At 42.8% G+C, this 12,311-nt stretch overlaps 2 protein-coding genes across 2 annotated transcripts in view; one reads left to right on the plus strand and one right to left on the minus strand.

Annotated features, from left to right (window-relative positions):
* atoh8 (atonal bHLH transcription factor 8) overlaps positions 1 to 2,991 on the minus strand; it is a 20,113-nt gene extending 17,122 nt beyond the window's left edge. Inside the window, exon 1 of the mRNA XM_017440878.3 lies at positions 1,067 to 2,991. Within this exon, the coding sequence (XP_017296367.1) occupies positions 1,067 to 1,720 (654 nt within the window). The 5' untranslated portion in view covers positions 1,721 to 2,991. The remainder of the gene's footprint in view (positions 1 to 1,066) is intronic.
* A 3,622-nt stretch (positions 2,992 to 6,613) lies between these two features.
* Positions 6,614 to 12,311, plus strand: LOC112449922 (the record flags this gene model as incomplete). Its single annotated transcript, XM_025002748.2, is given in 1 exon segment — positions 6,614 to 12,311. A coding segment is annotated over 1 exon segment (516 nt), but the record flags the coding sequence as incomplete, so codon positions are not given.

The raw sequence follows: 12,311 nt of genomic DNA on the forward strand, positions 1-12,311 counted from the left end.
GGTATTAAAGGCAGAGGGTGATTAGTGGAAGTGGGCACAGGTGAGATGATTATGGAGCTAGAGGCAGGTGTAGATGGGTGAGAAAAGGGAAGAGAGAGAGAGTGACTGAGGAGAAGTGAATGGTGGCTGAGGCACAGGGAAGAGACAAATAAATAACAAACAATAAACTCGAACTGAAATATGAAGACAAAACATAATACAAAAACCTTACATCCTAACAGTATGAACCCTGTTCTGAATAGCTGTTAGCTTGAAGGCTGCTTTATAAATCATAAGAAGCCAAAAAATAGTCTCTCATTGACGTAATTGTGTGATGAAAATCGTGTTATTTTGTTCTCCTGGTAGCTTCATCCACTCCTTCTTGACACAAGGTCCTGGGCGAACCTTTTCTCACAGCAGTATGCACCAAGTATTGTGTATTTAGTCAGAAGCTGTTGTGGGCGTGTTTAAGCTAAAAAGCCGGTGAGCTTTAATGGAGTTATTAATGGAGTTATTTTGCATTCCCTATGTTAGCTCATTATTGTGCACCATCTGTCGGAAATGGTGGCGGTCAAATTTGTGAATGCCAAATGGCATGTAGTGTCTCAGTCTGTTTAATAAAAATGTCTGGTAAAATCTGTACAGGGACAGGAGAGTAGAGAAGCCAGCTGTAAGAAACCTGTTCTACAGTGTAGGAGGAGCTTCCCGGGGGCCTGCGCAGAGTGTCTTGTGGACTAGGAAAGGTGTGTGCGAAAAAAAAAAAAAATGTCTCAGTAGCCTGGATGAAGACTTCTGCTCTTTTCTCCAAACCTAGTGCTTTGACTGATGTCATGGCTGATGAGGTACTAACTATTGATAACTGTTTGACAGAAAATCACTTAAAATATGACCAGACTATTGCTTTCAAATATGAGAAAATGTGAAGTCCTTCAGGTAAATTTTCTACTGACCTACTCATCTGATGAACACTTCAGCCTCAAACATATCCAGTTCAGTGACTGAACAAAGAATAATTCTCACAAAAGAGAAAATGAAAAGTTATTGATGCTTTATAAATTATTTACTTATAAAGACATTGTATATTCACCTTAGGTGAAGAGATCTGGGTTTCGATGTGGTCCAGACACTGGGAGGACTGGGACTCTCTGGGGACAAATGGAGTTTCAGACTGCCCCGGTGGAGAGAGCTCTGAAGAGAATTCCTGACATCCAGAAGAATGTCTGCCACTGGTTGATGCTGTCAGGGGAAAAGTGGAGTGTATGCCCAACTTGAATCTGTTGGACAGAGGCTGAGAGATGGAGAAAGGCCAGTTTGAGATCTCATGGTGTGACCGTGGAGAGGCAGGTGATTGGGACACCTTGGAAGAGATGGCAGGCATGTTGATACCAATTCTCATGTCTATAGCACCACTCTGACCGGGTACCGTGTTCTCCTCCGGGATTCCAGACAGAATTTGTGTACTATTGACCATCATCTCCTGTGACATCATTAGCTGTCCATGGAAGGGAGCCAACTTGTTGACATATCCTGTTTGGGTTTGGGGTATTTGAGTGTCCTCTGAGTCGCCATTAGACATGTCCACTAAAATGTTTTTTATGGTTTCAGTCTCAGGACTTGGAAAAAGTCTTTTAGGCTCACGGGACTTCCTCTTGATCTTCTTCTTGCCTGGCAGAGTAAATAGTACTGGCTCTTCATTAATGGAGCAATTCCAGGAATTACTCAGTGGAAGAGGTTTCTTCATTTTGCAGCAGTGTAACAATCTAAAGTGAAATGATTTTGAACTGCAATCTAATTAATTAAACAAAAGATATATAGAAATCAAAACAAACTTTATGTTTCAAAATTAAAGTTATTTAACCTGTTTAGGACATCTAAACTAAAGAATGTTTTGCTAACTTTGCAGGAGTGAGCATCAGCTAAAACATTCCACTCATGGGAGCATGTTCTCCATTACTACAAGAAAGACCATGGGTAATTTGTCAGAAACAAGAGAGAGACAGAGAACCTTTGGTGCAATTTCTGAGTTTTCATCAATGTAAATGCACACTCAGGCACACACATACAGACACACAAGGCTTCAGCTGTTAACTATCTCACTCACGCTGTTCAGTTGCAGGACAGGATGTGCTCAGCCATGTGTGTTGCTTTAATTTTACCAGCAGGTTTTCTGTGGCTCCACTCTGTCTGCATAGCAGACTCTTGAAAAGGCCACTTTAGTGCTCAAAGCAGTGGAACAGCTGCTGTTGTTCAGGAGTCCTCCCTGCTGGACTGAGAAGTGCAGAAAGCTTTTCTTCTGAGCTAACTGTGTGAGTGAGGTTACAGTGAAGCTGTCTGAGTGTGGCTCCAGTCTGTCTGCATAGCAACACAGTTAATAACCCATACTAACACACACACTGAACAGATATACTGCCATACAACTACTGAACAAACTATAAGAACTCTTCAGCGTAGTCACAGTTTTGAAAGAAATACTGATTGGTTTTAAAATAGAAATGACTCATAAATTGTACTGTCTTAGAAGTTCACCATTATAAGTTCCTGTTGTACAGCTAAAATCACATTACATTAGGAATATTTACCCCCATGAACCATAAGACAAACATCATCTAGTCACAGGAGGAAACTGTGGAGATCTGAAAATCCACCAAATCTTAGAGAAGAAGCATCAGCATCAAGTGCTGATTGTTAACACCACAAAGTGCAGTACATGATCCCCCGGCGGAACCTTTTCATTCCTAACTGAAGTTCTTGTGCCCGTCTGTAAGCTCTGCACCCAAACCCACACAGGGGGGTGAGGAGGTCCGGCTCTCGCTGAGGTTCTCACTCTGGTTTCAGAAAGTTGAGCGACTTTTCATGCAGGTCTGATTACTCCGTCATTAGTCCACGAGCCTCTGACTTTGGCTTGTCTGAGAGAGTTCACACAATCTACCGTGTGGATCCGAATCTCACCGAGAAATGTTGTGAAAGCAGAAGTGGCTCAAGCTTTTCCAGCTGCACTGATAGGCTGAGCTCTCTCTCTCTCTCTCTCTCTCTCTCTCTCTCTCTCTCTCTTTCTCTCTCTCTCTCTCTTTCTCTCTCTCTCTCTCTCTTTCTCTCTCTCTCTACCCCCTACCCCACCCCCTACTCCTACCCCTGCGCGCATGCGCACACACACAGTCATGGAGAGGAGAAATGGGCAACAACGGTTTATTCAACGCAGGTCTATGGAGCTAAATTAGGGCCAAAATGTTGGTTTACTTGAAAAGAACACTTTGAAACTGAAAGTCTGGTTTTGATTTTGAACTTAGAAAACCAAAATAAAAATAAAAAAGGTATTTAGAAGAACAAAAAGAGAAGAAAAAGTTGTTTTTTTCTACTTAAAGCTGAAAGAAAATCCTGAAAAATGCTTATTGTAAAATTTAAAAAAAAAGAAATTATACAGTTTTTTATATATATTACCGAACATTGAAAATAAAATTTGGGTGTTCTCTGCTTTTTCCATCCATTCAACAGTGAGTGGATGAATACCAGTACAATATCGTTCAGTAAATTGGAATTAATTCTTCGAACCATCCAGAAAATTGGAGTTTCATTTTTTGGCTTCCTGAAAGATTAAAACCTTCCTCAGATTTGGATCCGTAAACTCCAATGTGGGAATTACAATCAGAACTCTGGTTCAGATCCCTTCAAAGAGAAGCACTGCTTTGACCCTCGTTAATGTGGTGGACTGGCTTTACACCAAAAAAAGGAACTTTTGGCAGGAGCTTCTTCCATTTCCACTAGTAAACAACCGGACAGTAGCGGTGTTCTTTGTTCTCCAGCTCTCTTATAGGGGTCGGCCGTGGCACAGCGCACGTTATAAACCCAGGACGACAACTCTGCCCCACAAATCACCCACTTTGGAAATTATTGACTAAAACACTAAAAACAAGTTATTTAAGTTTTAGGTCAGAAAAAAGCATCCATGGAATGCTGTGTGGATTTGTTTGACTAAATAACATATATGAAATGTCAATATTTTGAGATTCGATTTCAGTTCACCTTTAAAGCTTACTTAAAGAGCATTTTTCAATAGATTTGTTTTCAGCCACGTCCCACAGTCACATGATTGTGTGAGGTTATATTGCTAATCCGCTGCCACATTTAGGATCAAAACTCATATAAAAAAGGGAGCTCCAACAGTTCAAAATGCCTAAATTGTGTGCCATTTACTTTTCTGACAAGTATTCAACTAAAAATGTAAACGGTAAACAGATACATGGTTTCTACGTGTTATCATTTTCCCATAGACAGCCAGAGAAGAAAACAATGGGCAAATGGCGGCAGGAATAAAGGACTAAAAGCAGGACCAAAGCTGCGTCTGATTCCGTTCTAAGGGTAGGGTAATGACGGATCAGAAAAATAACTCTCAACTCCTTCAGAGAGCTCAAGTGTGTCTTGGTGGTCTCTCTCTATTCTCCTTCTTCACAGTCACTCAGTTTGTGAGGACAGCCTGCTTTTGGTAGATTTACACATGTCCCATATTCCTTCGATGTCTTGATGATGGATTTAACACAACTCATACTTGACTTGTACTTTCCGAAAGTCTTTACTCTGAGTTAAATTAGGACAGTCACTTTAAAGGGGGTGAATATTTATGCTGTCATTTATTTTATAATATATATTTTATTTAACTGATATTACTTTGTAGAAATTTGATTTAACTTTGACATCGAAGGGTTTTTTTTTTTTACAAAGAAGGCCAATTTAAATTTCCCATGACTAATTTATGACAGCAATAAAAGCAGAAAACTTCCAAGGGGCTGAGAACTTTTCATTGGCACTGTATAAACAATATATGCTGCAAACAGTCTATTTCCCATTGATGGTCTCCTTTATGGAGAAATATTGTGGCCATGTTTGTTTGAAAAAAAAAAGTATTAAAAATAACAAAAAATGAAGCAAAAGTTGTTGTTTTTTCCATCTGTAATTAAATATGAGTATTTAAAAAGACATTGTTGATGTCATTATGAAAATAAATTCTATTATGTTTTCTTATTTTTTTACAAAGGGAATAGTATTGAGATTTCTTCATGCCTAATCACAAAGTGAAACAATGACTTGTCATACAGTGCACCACCCAGTGGGAATTCAGGTAGGGGCAATGGCTCCCCTTGTGAATTTTCTGCCCCTCTACCAGTTCCTCTTTCCACAGGCTTCCATGCATAATCTGTCTGCTAGTAAAATATTTCATAAACCAAATTTTATTCAAACTCTCATAAAATAATCATTTTTTGATGTACATCTACAACCAGCTAACTTTTGGTGTCAACCTGATCTGAGATGGCTACCACAGCTAATTCATCTTTGATAATAAAAAATGCTCCTTCAGTCAGGTTTACAAATACTGAGCTAAAATTTGGTGTGTTAGTAGCTGAGAATCATTCCCATCGCATAATGTCATGACATACATAGTTTAACCCAGAGATTGTTGTTACTGAGCCAAAAACTTCTCAAACACAACAGTTAAGTGTAAGAACAGTTCTACTGTGAAGAGGACAGAGAACCAACTGAATCTGCAGGGGGGAAATAAAGCAAATGTTATTGAACTTCAGGTAAGTAGACTGATGACACAGACAGCAGTTAGCATGTCCAGGCAGTAAGCAGCGAGAGCCATGATAAACAACAACAGAACATGAACTAAGAATCTCACGATACTAACATCCAAGGCTGCTTTGCATTTACTGACCTAACATAGGCTCAGAAAACTAAAATAAAAATACAAAATCAAGTTTATGGTTTAACAGTTTAACCTTCCTTACACTATCACCCCTTTTAGGAATACTGAGTCCTTTCAGCACTGGTCATACAGCCAAGATGGAGAAAGGAGTAGTAGTTACAATAACTAAACTACTGAAATGTGTATGCCATAAGGGCAAGAAAGCACAAACCAATCATTTAAATTCCCTAAATGTAATATTTAACATTTAACTAACTCACTAACTTAATTAGTGCCTAAATCTCTGAGGTCTATTGACTAGACACCACTAGATGTTTTAACAGTCTTTTCTGAAGAGTCTGAACCTCCCTCTCTTCCTTTAGGCTGGCGACCTGGATCCTCGGGCTGGAGCGCTTCATCCTGATCATTTGGCATTGGCAGTAAAGGAACCAGAGGCACATCATCTTCATTTGGGTGGAATTTTTGGTCTTGGCAGTGCTCCAACAGCCTGCTTCTTTGGCGTAAAACCCAGATGGGTATCACGTCACTGTCATATGGCTTGAGCCGATCGTGGTGCATCACTGCGCTGCGCTTGGGACCTTGTATTTCATACAGTACAGGACCATGGCGAGCTGCAATGATTAATGGGCCTTTCCATTGTTTTTGCAGCTTAGGGCTTAGCCCTTTCTTCTTTGCATCGTCTTTGACAAATACCAGGTCTCCTACGCTGTAGAACTGTTCCTTGGCCCGAAGGTCATGCATCTTTTTCTGCCGCTCTTGTGCAGTGCGAAGGTGGTCTCTTGCTAGGTCATGTGCTTTTCTTAAGCTTTCTTCCAGATTGTAGGGGAAATCAGCAGCTCCCCGTTCATCACCCTTGAGTCTTGCAGTACCAGACTGAATATCTTGTGGATGGTGGACTTTCCTGCCAAGCATAAGCCTGTTGGGTGTGAACCCTGTCACGGTGTGCCGTGAGCTGCGATAAGCTGCTGTAAGTAGTGGCAGTTGTTCGTCCCAGTTCTTTTGGTCCTGGTTCACATAACATTGAAGCATCTGCAATAAGGTCCTGTTGAACCGTTCTACTTGTCCATTGGAGGAAGGGTGGTAAGGGGTAGTCCTGGTCTTAGTGATCTGCAGGAGCTTGCAAACATTCTGAAACAGGGAGCTATCAAAATTACGACTTTGATCTGTGTGTAGCTCGAGTGGTGCTCCAAACCTGGCAATAAAGTCGTAGACTAGCTTCCTTGCAGTCCTTTCAGCACTCTGATCAGGAGCAGGAAAAGCTTCAACCCATTTTGTGAACTGGTTAATAATAACAAGAATAAATTTATTCCCAGTGTTGGACATGGGGAATGGCCCAAGGATATCAAGATGTAGACGGTACAGAGGTGCTCCAACTTGGTAGCTTTGCAGTTTTGCTTTCCTTGCTGGACATGTGCTCTTGCATGTATTACAATGTGGGCATCTCTTGACGAACAGGTGAAAATCTCTGCCCATGCCGAACCAATGGTAGCTCTAGCACACACGCTGTAGGGTTTTGGCTTCTCCTAGATGGCTAGAGTATAGAGGGTTATGACATAATTCCAGGACCTCCTTCTGCATAGACAAGGGAACTAATAACAGCAGGTTTGGATGCTGGTCTCCAATTCTCTCCCTGGAGTTATACAGCACTTCTTGCCTCAGTGTGACTTTAGGCCAACAGAGCCAGAACTTTGTCACTGCAGGGCTCTCCAGTGCCACTTCATCTTTGGTGGGAATTGTCCCTGTTTCTTTCCAATTGTGAAGAGCAGCAAGAACAGGATCTGCTTTCTGGAGTGTTGAAAGTTGCTCAGGACCAAGGGATTCAAGCCAGTTAACTTCTGGCGTGTCTGGCAGGGGTACAGATGGCTAATCCCCTAATGCGTGTGTGTCGTCGTTGGTGCTGCTTCTGGGTTGTATGCACCTTACGGCTAGGGGCACAACATCATCCACATCATGTTCAAACTTGGCCCACTGGATGTGAATTTTTTGGCAGTACCTGCACCCTTTACATGGCAGATCTGACAGGTTTATCCCTGCCTGGTAACAGTCACAGTTCTCCACATTTTCTCCTGGCATCCTCGACATGGTATCTGCATTACCATGTTGTTTGCCAGCTTGATGTTCAATCTGGAAATCGTACTGGCTTAATTCTTCAAGCCAGCGAGCTAGTTGTCCTTCAGGACATTTGAACCTGAACAGCCAGGTGAGACTGCAATGGTCTGTTCTAAGTAGAAACTTTCTACCTAGTAGATAGTGGCGAAACTGCCATGTGAAGCGAACAACAGCAAGTAGTTCACGACGAGTGACACAGTACCTTTGCTGTGCTGGTGAAAGGCAACTACTGGCATAGGTCAGAACTCGTTCCTCTCCCCATTATACTTGTGATAAAACAACACCAACACTGTTTGAGGCATCTGTATCCAGAATGAACTTCCTTTCAGCTTGGGGATACCCCAACACTGGTGCAGTGGTCAGTTTTTCCTTGAGCCTTGTAAATACAGATTGTTACTCATCAGTCCATAGGAACACTGTTCCTTTTTTGAAAAGAGTATGAAGAGGGCTTGCCAGCTCTGCAAAATAGTGTACAAACTTCTGATAGTAGTTACACAGCCCAAGAAAGGTTTGTAGCTCTTGCAAGTTATTGGATGAGCTCCACTGCTGTACATCCCTTATGAGGGCTGGATTTGGACTGATTCCTTTGCCACTCACAATGTGACCCAAGAAAAGGACTTCTTCCTGCAGCAGATGACATTTTGATGGTTTTAGCTTTAATCCATAGCTTTGGAACGTCTGAAAAACCTGCTCGAGCCGATCCGAACTTTGGTCTACTCCATTTCTGATGACAATGACATCCAGGTAGATGAGAAGAGTTTCCCACTGAAGGCCCCCAAGAACAAGCTCCATTGCTCTCTGAAACGTACTTGGAGCTTTGCATAGCCCAAATGGCATTTGAGTGTATTCGTAAAGGCCCCATTTGGTGATGAATGCTATCTTTTCTCTATCTTCGCTATCCACTGCAATCTGCCAATAGCCAGGTTGAAGGTCCAGAGTAGAGAACATTGTGGCTCCACCCACAACATCAAGACATTCTTCGATCTGGGGTAGTGGATAAGCATCCTTGCTCGTTAGATTGTTCAGACAGCGGTAATCTACGCACCATCTTACTCCTACATCTTTTTTTCGAACTAGGACCACTGGAGATGCCCACTCAGATGCTGATGGTGTGATTACACCCTCCGCCAGCATTTTTTTAAGATGTGCTTCCTCCTCACCTTGAAATCCAAGAGGAGTTCTTCTCACAGGCTTCTCACAGGTCAGGACCGTTGGAGATTGTTGCTACTCGCCCAACCAGCAGTGATGGTGCAGTCCCTTCTGGATGGCTAGATATTGCATTTGGTTTTGGTCCAATGGGGTGTAGGGGATAAACTTTGACTAGGAGTCCAAGACAAACTCCTCTCTGTAGAGCCACTCTCTTGGTTGAAAAATTGCACACTCTGATTGGCACCTTTGGCTTCATGGTGACAACAACACTTCCAGAAGTTACATTATTTGCAATGTTCAAGGGTTCCAATAACACTGTAACCCCTGGCTGTGGGTCCTCCACTTCACCCCACACAATACATTCAGATTTGGCTGGGATGATTGAGTTTTTTTCCAGAGTTACTATAGCCACACAGTAGTCTGATCCATCAATCTGTCTGCCTTGTAGTTGTGAATTTGAGGTTGTGGTTCCATCAGACTGCAGCTGGTAGTCTACATACTTGTCACCATTGTTTCTTGCAGGACTGGGAGCCTTAGAGTCCTTCCTAATATGTCCTGTCTCTCCACATTTAAAACATGAGCCAGCTGTTCCACGATTTGGACTTAGAGTCTGTGAACGCCCTCTGTTGGGTTGCATGTGCTGATAATTTTGTTTTCTCTCTGCTACAGAGCTTTAGGCTGCCTTGGAGTTTTGTGATCCGACGCTTATGGACTGGAAATTGGCAACCTGGAGCTGTAGGTTTCCCACGGTGCTAACAAGGGTCTTCACTTGTTCTGCAAGAGCAGCTAACTGGTCAGCTGTAACGTACTGGGGAGTACTGACCCTGTGAGACGTTGTTGCACTGTCATCGCATGTCCTCTTCATCAACCCATAAAATGCGCCTTGCTTTGTTTTTTACTTCCGTGTTCCGACCCACAGTAGCTCTGAAGTTATGTTTATGAGCTTCCACAAACTTTTGGACCTCTACAAAAGAGCTTGGGTCACAATTCATGACTTCATATGCCACTTTCTGGTTTTTTAAGCCTTTGAGGAAAGCATCAGTTGCCAGCTGGTCCTGCAGCAGGAGATCTATCCCTGGATGTGCAAGTGTAGTCAGGCGTTTCGCCTCCTCTGCAAACTCAGCTGATGTCTCCCTTGTCAAAGTTCTCCCCATCTCCTCCTTATTGTTGTGGGTGGGGTCTTTTTTCCCAAAGTGTTGAGTGAGTTGTTCCACCAGGAGAACATATTCTTTCTTTGTGCCCTCTGGTAGTGGGCAGACATAACGTACTGCAGCTCCTCTCAAACACTCATGCAGCCTGTACACTCGTTCAGCAGCACTCCATCCATGCTTCCTGGCTTGGCGTTCGAACGGCATCAGAAAAGAGTCCCAATCCTCATCTCCATCATATGTGGCTAATTTAGGCCTCTGAAGCTCTGACCAGTTGTTATAATAGCCTCCAGTATTATTTTGCCTCCTTCCATCATGATAGGTAAAAGTGTTTTGGACCTCAGGTTCACTGCCCCTAGTGTCTCTGTGTCCTGGGTCAGGTCCAGGGGTTGTGGTTTGTCTCGCTGGGTCTGAGCTTCACGATCTTTGATTTATAACCTCAAGCTCGGCTGCAAAAGGAGCTTGAACACGTGGTCTAGTTGTCACATCCACAGAGGCATTTGTTTCGCATGCATGCCTTTCTCTTGTAGAATGCGTTAGGATTAAGTCATCGCTCCTATCGGGAACGGTACGTGATGCTTGGGTTTGTTGTACAGCTGATTGTCCTGTTATATGTGAAAGGACAGGAGCCAACATCATTTGAAAGTGTCTTGTTTGTTGATTTTGATTTTCCAGCACAGCTTGTAACCACTTTGGAGCTGTGTCTGCCTCTCCAGGGCCTGCTGTAGCACCTTGTAAATCCTCTGTCATTTTATTTTATTTTTATTTTTTATTTTTTGTTGGCAAGTTTTGCTGATGTTCTTATTGTGAAGGGCTGGACCAAAAGTGCTACGCGGCAGTACTGCAGCAGCGCAATTTCTCTTCTAGCTTTTTCTTTGCTTTTACCCGGCCGTGGCTAGTTGTAGCTTGTCTTTAAGTTGTAATTAGTTCAGGATGCGCTAGGATATTGTTTTTGCGATTGGATTCACTCACAAGAGTCTTGTAGATGATCCCTCTTCTGGCACCAGTTGTCGTGCTTCGGATTTCCGGTGTGGTGGAGGTGTGCAGATTATTGTAGATACACGACAAGAAAAAGAGATGTCTTGCATGAACTTTACTACTTCCAGCAAAGAGTAGGTTAGGGTGACAACTTAGTTGTTCTAACGTAAGAACCGTGTCGTTTACAGCCTCTAGCTCGGGCACAGACAGCAGTTAGCATGTCCAGGCAGTAAGCAGCGAGAGCCGTGATAAACAACAACAGAACATAAACTAAGAATCTCACGATACTAACATCCAAGGCTGCGTTGCATTTACTGACCTAACATAGGCTCGGAAAACTAAAATAAAAATACAAAACCAAGCTTATGGTTTAACAGTTTAACCTTCCTTACAATATATCTTTTTACTTCAGTGTGCCTAAAATTTAACATACCAGAAGGCAGACAGCAAGACCTGAAGGTGTATGACCAGTCTGGCACAGAAGTTGATGTTGATGTTTTTGAAGAAACAATGAAGCAGTCAGCTAGAACCTGGTAATCAAAAACAAAATTTTTTTAAAAATTCAACAACTGGGGGGCGCTAGTGTGCAGCTATGGAGTAGACGTGCTTTTGCCGAGCTCCGTGTCACTACCTCTATTTAATATTTAAATACTGCACCAGAGCTTTTATCTTTTTACTGCAATAACATTAAACGCTCGTTACATTAGTACACCGCTGTTTTGCTTAATTTCGTCATGCCAAGGAAAGACGAATCGCAGAAGTCGACCTCTCAGGCGAGCTCAGCTGTTAGCAACGAGGCTATATTAGCCGCCGTCAATGGCCACAAGGATGAGCTCTCTAAAGTTTATGCTCTCGTGGACTCTCTCAAAAAATCGCTGAAAGTACGCCTGGACTCCATTGAGGCTCGCTTAACAACCCTTCAAAAAGAACACAGTGAAGCCCAGCACCGCCTAGACGACATAGACACGGCTCTTTCCTCTACTGATGCTCGTGTTGCAGCGCTGGAGGCTACATGCTGCGAGCTAGCTGCGGCTAACGGGCTTCTCAAAACAAAGGTAAACGACTTGGAAGGACGCTCACGCAGACAAAACATTCGCATCGTTGGCATCAAGGAGGGAGAAGAAGATGGTCACCCTACAGAGTTTGTCTCAAAACTCATCTCGGAGCTGCTTGGGCACGACAACTTTCCCAAGCCTGTAAAAGTAGATCGGGCGCATCGCGGCCTGAGGCCTAAGCCGCTTCCAAATGAT

This window comes from Kryptolebias marmoratus, unplaced genomic scaffold (genome assembly GCF_001649575.2).
Source record: "Kryptolebias marmoratus isolate JLee-2015 unplaced genomic scaffold, ASM164957v2 Scaffold33, whole genome shotgun sequence".
Classification (NCBI taxonomy): domain Eukaryota; kingdom Metazoa; phylum Chordata; class Actinopteri; order Cyprinodontiformes; family Rivulidae; genus Kryptolebias; species Kryptolebias marmoratus.